General features: G+C 41.1%; 1 protein-coding gene across 1 annotated transcript; it reads left to right on the top strand.

Moving 5' to 3' along the window:
• On the top strand, window positions 1-1,076 carry LOC309489242 (trace amine-associated receptor 13c-like; the record flags this gene model as incomplete). Its single annotated transcript, XM_082157887.1, has 1 exon — window positions 1-1,076. The coding sequence occupies exon 1, from the start codon at window positions 60-62 to the stop codon at window positions 1,074-1,076; it is 1,017 nt and encodes a 338-aa protein (XP_082014013.1). The 5' UTR covers window positions 1-59.
• Window positions 1,077-8,614: the final 7,538 nt, after the last annotated feature.

The following is an 8,614-nucleotide window of genomic DNA, read 5'->3' on the forward strand; positions in this document are numbered from 1 at the left end:
CAAGTCAGTGAAGGAAGACAGTAAGTCAAACTGACAGCTGGAACAGGACCAGGCTACATATGAGGATGTACTCAACTGTGAAAATGTTTGACTCTAGGATTATGGAGGACAACAGGCAAAGAATACATTATTGCTTTACAGACAACAATCTGTCATGTTTCAGAGATATCAAACCTGAAGTGGAGTACGTTATTTTGTATATTTTCATTTCTTTAGCATCAGTGTTCACTGTGTTTCTGAACCTGCTGGTGATCATCTCCATCTCTCACTTCAAGAAACTTCACACTCCAACCAACCTGCTCATTCTTTCTCTGGCTGTGGCTGACCTGATTGTGGGACTAATTGTTATACCTTTAATGGGCATCAGATTCATAGAATCATGCTGGTACTTTGGAGAGACATTTTGTTCTCTATTTTTATTTATTGTTTTTGTGGTTGTTTCAGCATCTCTTGGTAATTTAGTCTTTATATCTCTAGATCGTTACATTGCTGTGAGTGACCCTTTGAGATACACAGTAAGGGTCACAACTGATAAAGTTGTCTGTTGCATTATTATAAACTGGCTATGTTCATGCATATATTCTGTCATTATCTTATATAACACTATGATTTACCCAGAGACACATAACAGATGCAATGGAGACTGTACAGTTAACTTTAATTTTGAACATGTTGTCACAGATCTCATAATCACTTTTGTTGCCCCTTCTTCTGTAATCATGTCTATATATATGAAAATCTTCTGTGTTGCGAAGCATCAGGCCAAGGTTGTAAATTCTGTCACAGGTGTTAGCAGGTCACAAAGAAAGGCAGCAAAAACTCTGGGGATTGTTGTTGCAGTTTTCTTTATGTGTTGGATACCATACTATATTGTCATCCTTATTGAAGGAAATGAGTCTACAGAATCAGTTGAATTTAATGTAACATGCTGGATTGTGTACATGAATTCCTGTATGAATCCACTTATCTATGCACTGTTTTATAAATGGTTTAGAATATCAGCTAAACACATTGTGACTCTAAAAATATTGAAACCATCATCAGAATACTTCAGTATTTTCCCAGACGATAAATGATCAATATACTATGTATATATATATATATATATATATATATATATATATATATGAAGAGTTCAGATGCAAAAGCCTCTAAATGCCATCTGAAATTTTCTTATAGAATGATCATTTTTATCAAGCTTGTATATTTAAGTTCAGTAATTTCACTTAAATGACAATTAATAGGTAATCTTCATTGCCATTTAAGTGAAATTATTGAATTTAAATATACGGGCTTGATAAAAATGATCATTCTATAAGAAAATTTCAGATGGCATTTAGAGGCTTTTGCATCTGAACTCTTCATATATATATATATATATATATATATATATAAATATATATATGTATGTATGTATGTACATATAAGAGGTGTAAAAGAGGTTTGCTTTATCTGATATATTATTTCTTGTATCATCTTTTTGGACACTGGCGGTCTCAAATCTAGCTTCACTGAAAAAAAAAACAGTTGGATTAACATAAAAAATATATATACTGTATGTACATCGGTTGCACAGGTTTACGCAACATGATTTATACATGTTACAGCTACATAATTTATCTTTGTTTAATAAACATGATTTATATGTGTTAAAGATACATAATTTATGTTTGTTAAATAAACATGATTTATATGTGTTAAAGATTTTACGTTCCTACTGATTTTAAATACAGATCAGGTTTGGGTTTTATTTATATTAATGTGAGAAGCTTGCTTGGATGTGGTGTGTATCTGGGTAAAAAATACCAATGCTGACATCATAGTAATATCTGAAACATGGCTTAATAAATGTATGTCAAGGAGCTTGAAACTTGAAGCTACTGTATTACTTAGTCAGTGGTTAAACAATATGAATTGCTAGCTTTAAACCTCATTGTTTCTAAAACCGTACATCCTACAGTAGTTGGTTGCTATCTCTGATGCACACAGTGACTTCACTTAATTATAAGGGGCTTGTTCTCCTGGGTGATTTTAATGTGAACTCGTTGCAGTCAGCCTCTGACAAGCTTAAATTAATTTGTGATACTCTTAACCTTTTTCAGCTAGTTTAGACACCTACTAGACCAAATTTGAAGGATTTTAAAAAGTCAACATTAATTGATCTTATTTTAACACATATTCCACACAAATATTCATTGGCTTCTGTATATGCAATGATGTTAGTGATCATTGTGTCATTGCCACAGTTAGAGTTACCAAACTGCCTAAGCAGAAATCACGTATTATTGCAAAAAGGTGGATGAAATATTTTAATGAGCAATGTTTTTTTCCATGACCTTGCTCTTTATGATTGGGATAGGATTTTTTTTATCCCTGATGTCGAGTCCACCTGGCAATATTTTTATGATAGTTTTACATCGGTTCTTAATAGGCGTGCACCATTTAAGAAATGTAGAGTCAAAGGCATGGATAACCCTTGGTTTTCTGCTGCATTGTCAGTTCTTATACGTGAGCGGGATGCTGCTTGGGCAAAAGCTAGGCAATCTCATTCAGGTTCTGACTGGATTTGTTTTAGACATCTTAAAAATAAATGTACAGTCGCCATTAGAGCTAAAGCTGCAAAAACTACAACAAATTTAAATAATCCCAATACATTTTGGCAGAATATAAAGTATATAGCGGGTAACAAAAAATTATCTAATTTCCTTCATGTATAAATACGGATTCTACTAGCACGGGGGTCGGCAACCCGCGGCTCTAGAGCTGCATGCGGCTTTTAAGCGCCGTCCTAGTGGCTCCCTGGAACTTTTTCAAAAATATGAAAATGAAAAAAAAAAAATTTGTTTTAATATCATTTCTGTAGGAGGAAAAACATGACAAACATTCTTTAAACCCTTTCGCACGTACGATCGCACCGGTGTGATTAGAACGGTCAGTGCATGACGTGATCAACTGCTAAATTCAAATATGCTCTCGCGCGTTGGCTGGCGCTGAGCCAGAGACAGGCGCGCTCAGAGCTGTCATATTCTCATATATCACAACTTTTCAGTGTTTTCAACCACATAATGTTTATTTTAGGTTTCAGACATATAAGTACTAGAAAAACAATACATTTAGAGTTTGTAAAATACACACTGATGTTAAAGGAAGAGGCAATAATAGCCTAATCCTTTCCATTATAATTAGACACGTTTTATTCATATCAGATACACATTGTGTAAGTAACTTTAAAGTTTACTCTATTCTCCTCCCAGTTCACCAGCCACTTACTTTTATGTATTTCGGGAGAAGTGGATGAATTCACGTGTTGTAAATCCAACAGATCCGATTCTCTGAACTGCGTCTGCGGCACAAACTAAGATGGCGGCGCCCATCGCGCATCGCGCATACAGCTCAACTAACTCGATCGTTATAAAGGTGTTTAAACAACAAAACACTTCCAGTTGCATATATTTGACAATCGGAATATCAGATATTTCATGCCAAATTTAACAAATTTGTGAATATTTTGAATAAAAAAGGAAAAATGACATAAAAGCAGATCATCATTCATTCAGCTCTGTTGTTGCTGCGGTGTGTCACGTGACACGCAATGACGCGTCACCATGGAAACCATAAAGTGACACATTCTAAATAACGGTCGCCTTGGAAAAAACGTCTCCGGTTACTATCGTAACCTCGGTTCCCTGAGAGGCGGGAACGAGACATTACGTCACTGACGTATATGGGAACTCCCTTTCTCCTCATTTTCACTGAAATCTTATAGGCTAATGCCAGCTGGAGACAGCTGGCCAATTGACGCGAAACATGCAAATGCTGACCGGTCCGTGGGCAGTATAAATAGCATGGGCGCCACAATTACGTCAGAATCAAGACTGAACGCTAGCACAGCTGATCAAACGGCGAGCACGGCGGCTGACGTAATGTCTCGTTCCCGCCTCTCAGGGAGCGCAGTGAAGATAAGCCCTGAACGGGGTCAAGCTACACTCCCACGAGAGACAACAGTTCTAAGCCAGCAGCGCCGCTAGGAGCACTCGAACCGATAGGCGAAACTAGACCAAGAAACGACTGTTCCGACCTTACCAAGTTGCATATCCAATGCAATGAAGCGAAGGCTGCACTGGAGGGCAGCACAACACCATAAACACTCAAGCACAAGAGTTAACACAGTGTCGACGGCAATAGCGGTGACAGCTGCATAACCTTATAGCCATACACAGAGTTAACAGTACATTGAAAACTACTGCGTAATGCGGAAACAGCTATGTAACATTATAGTCATAACACAGAGTTAGCAGCAATGGTAACTCTGCATAATGCAGACTACTGCACAGCTGGTGGTAACAGTTCATGAGTACATAATAAAACTCACCGAACCCACGACGCTATAGGCAGTGCTTTATAAACTTGAAACCCTGGCGAACGTGTTCTGAGAAGACAGCCAGCATACCTAATCCCGTAGGCATTAAACCACATTGAAAAGCGTTGAATTCAGTGAGAAAGTCTCAGTATAAAACAGCACGTCCCTAGTACCATCCACCAAGCACAAAACAGGTAGTCAGACTGCTGCCTAGTGATCCACGTACATCCGCAAAGCCCTTGCAGGGCCAACAGCACTCTGAGCATCGGCATCATGCGAGGCTGACGGCTCAGCAGATAAGGCGGACAGGGATAAATCTGTGCTCTGAACGGTGTAAGCGACTTCGGAACGCAGCTTGGTATCGGACGGAGAGTGACGCTGCAGTCACTAGGTCCGAGACAATGCAACATCATTCACGTAGAATGAGCGGAGGTCTCCAAAGTGCTTCGCTGGGGCGAGAGCAGGTGGAAAGGCTATCTCAAAGAAAGCTCTCAGCACTTATTAGTGTGAAGTGTCTTGCTCAACTAAGGACCCAGCAGTGGACACACAAGAAGGTTCCACAGCCTGGGGCTGGGGTGCCAATCGTCTGTAGAAGCAGGACCTTCCTGAGGGGGATTGTCATGGGGGAGCCCCATAACTCTCTCAGGTCCGTGAACCGGGGATGATAGGCCAGTAAGGGGGTCACGAGGAAACTGACACTCCTTTGTAGAACATAGCCGATGTTCTATAGCCGATGTACAGAAGTGCAAATTAACACATAACTGAATGTACATAAACACAGTGCCAGTGGTCGTGGCGACAACAACTGTGAATATGCGCAGTTAGATAATAGCCCCATAATAGCATAGCACCTCAGTAAGTACACAAACACAGTCGTAGCCGTAGCCGTAGCTAGAACTGTGAGTATACGAGTTAGTACAGAATAGCCAGTTGCACTGAAGGAAACGGGGCAACATAACAGCGTAGCACATGTACGTAACAGCATCGGTCGCTGTAGCGCCAACTATACGCAGTAGCTCAGTATAGGCACTGAAGGATACGGGGCAACACCGCAGCATGAACACATCCATGTGCAAATAAATGCAGCGCAGGTCGCCGTATCGACAGAGACTGTGAATATGCACAGTTCGACTGGGATAGCTAGTTGCACTAAGATACAGGGCAACATGACAGCATAACACAAGTGCGTAAGAATAGCGCATCCATGTATGTACATAAACGCAGCGTAAGTCACCGTAGCTGAGATGCACAGTTAGATCAGGATGGCTAGCTGCACTGAAGGAAGCAGGGCAGCATTACAGCATAACACATCCGTGCACGTACATACATCCAGAAACTGTGAATATGCACAGTTAGATTAGGATAGCTAGTTTTGCACTGAAGGAACAGAGCAAACAAAATAGCAAAAACACGTCCTTGTACGTACATAAGTGCAGTGTAGTCACCGTAGCGACAGAACTGTGAATATGCACAGTTAGATAGGACAGCTGGTTGTTCCACAGAAGGATAGAGGGCAACTTAACAGCATAACACATCAGTGTGCACATTTAAAACATCTGTGTGTATAATGCAGCGCTAGTCGTCGAAGCGACTGAAACTGCATGAATATGCGCAGTTCAAACCCAATGGTCAGTTACGTTGAGGGCAACATAATAGCATAACGCTTCAGTGTGTACACAGCAGCGCAAGTCGCCGTCGCAACGACTGTGACTATGCACAGTTAGATAGGAAAGCTAGTTGCACTGAAGGATACAGGGCAATGTGATAGCATAGTTACATTAATGTGTACAAAACACAGCGTCAGAGGCATAGCGACATCGACTGTGAATACGTTGCATATTGCATCACGAAATAGCCAGTTGCACTGAGGATACAGGGCAATATATAACGGCATAAATCATAGACACATGTCAATGTACATAACACAGCGTCAGTGGCAGCGCACAACAACTGTGAATACACAGTAATCAGAGTAGCCAGTTGCACTGAAGGAACAGGGCAATATAGCGGCGTAATCGTAACATATCAGTGCGTAGTGTGTACACAGCGTCAGTTGCATCGCACAACAACTGTGAATACGTAGTAATCAGAATAGCCATTTGCACTGAAGAATACAGGGCAATACATAACGGCAAAAATCATTACACATAACAGAGTGTAGTGTGTACGTAAACACAGCGTCAGTTGCATCGCGCAACAACTGCGAATACGTACTGTGTAGTAATCAGAATAGCCATATGCACTGAAGGATACAGGGCAATATATAACGGCACAAATCATAGCACATATCAGTGTGCAGTGAGTACATAAACACAGCGTCAGTGGCGTAGCGACAACAACTGTGTATACGTAGTTGAATGGCCAGTTGCACTGAAGGATACAGGGCAATATATAACGGCACAAATCATAGCACATATAGTGTGCAGTGTGTACATAAACACAGCATCAGTGGCGTAGCGACAACAACTGTGTATACGTAGTTGAATGGCCAGTTGCACTGAAGGATACAGGGCAATATAACGGCACAAATCATAGCACATATAGTGTGCAGTGTGTACATAAACACAGCGTCAGTGGCGTAGCGACAACAACTGTGAATACGTAGTTAAATCAGCATGGCCAGTTGCACTGAAGGATACAGGGCAATATACAACGGCACAAATCATAGCACATAACAGTGTGCAGTGTGTACATAAACACAGTGTCAGTGGCGTAGCGACAACAACTGTGAATACGTAGTTAAATCAGCATGGCCAGTTGCACTGAAGGATACAGGGCAGCCTGACAACATAAGCTGTAAGCCCATCAAAATGTAATGTTACGTAGGCCCAGCGTCAACAGCATAAGTGGTAACGACTGCGCAACCCCGTAGTCAAGACTGACTAGAAGGGGGGTAAACAACACTCACCGGATTGCGGCTGTCCACTTTCCATTGTCAGAGCGGGACATTGTCAGAGTATCCTTATCAACAGAGCCTATCACGCCGAGTCCTTCTAGCGAGCCCGCGAAGAGGACCGGAGTGGCGACGGGCAGCGTCAACTCGTCTTAGGGCGGGAGAAGGCCCACCAGCGGCCTGCTGGCGGCAGTGGGCCTCACCCCCGCTGATGCCCGGGTTTATTCCCCTGAGGGCGCGCACTGTCCGGCACATGCCCGTCGTCGTGAGTGCGGCCTCGGTTGATCCTTGTTAGGGTAGAGCGAATCGATAGGACCCGCACATATCTGGCATGTAAGTTAGCAGCCATATCGGATGCGGGGAGGAAACATGGTGAGTAACCTCTATTGCAACTTCCACGATGACTTCAGATAAGACTTCTAGCGTGAAGAAAGAGATTCTGACGTAATTGTCGCGCCCATGCTATTTATACTGCCCGCGGAACGGTCAGCATTTGCATGTTTCGCGTCAATTGGCCAGCTGTCTCCAGCTGGCGTTAGCCTATAAGATTTCAGTGAAAATGAGGAGAAAGGGAGTTCCCATATACGTCAGTGACGTAATGTCGAAGTGACCGCCTTGAAAGGGAACAGGGAAAAACTCACGCTGGGGGGTCAGCCAGAATATTTTAAACTTACGTGTGAAAGGGTTCAAGTTTTTCAACGTTGTAAAAATGTGTATAATAAATATTTAATTTCAACATTTCTGTCAACGAACATTTAATCATGAATGCTCATTGTAGCCTACTTATCATTTTGATACTAGGGGGCTAATAAAGCTAATATAGCCACTTACAGCATGTGTTGCCTTCATTATAAGGCTTATATAAGGCTTTTAATTTTTTGCGGCTCCAGACAGATTTGTTTTTTTGTTTTTTTGGTCCAATATGGCTCTTTCAACATTTTGGGTTGCCGACCCCTGTACTAGCATATCTGATAAAGAGCAAATGCTTAATTATTTTAATAAGCATTTTATTGCCTCTGGGTCATTATTTGAGTCACAAAATCGTATACGCTCAAATTATGATTCTGTTAGTGTAGAAACTTATTTTAAAAAGGAGTTCACTTTTGAACATATCAAGAGTTCTGATGTCCATACTGTTTAAGTTACAATAAATTTTTCACATAGAAGTAAGCTTTCTGTGTGTGGATTTGTGAAGTTAAAAATAGGTTACAATTCCATGAATGAATTAACATGAACAATGACAACATATCTTAGACCATTCAGATCCAGTAAAAAAAAAAAAAAAGTGATCATCAGCTGATCTTTTGGAGCCAAAGCCAAAGGTACATTCTTAAAGCAACTAGTGTGTTTTACAATCTTCT

The sequence above is a fragment of the Leuciscus leuciscus genome (assembly GCF_965113295.1).
Source record: "Leuciscus leuciscus genome assembly, chromosome: 24".
NCBI lineage: Eukaryota > Metazoa > Chordata > Actinopteri > Cypriniformes > Leuciscidae > Leuciscus > Leuciscus leuciscus.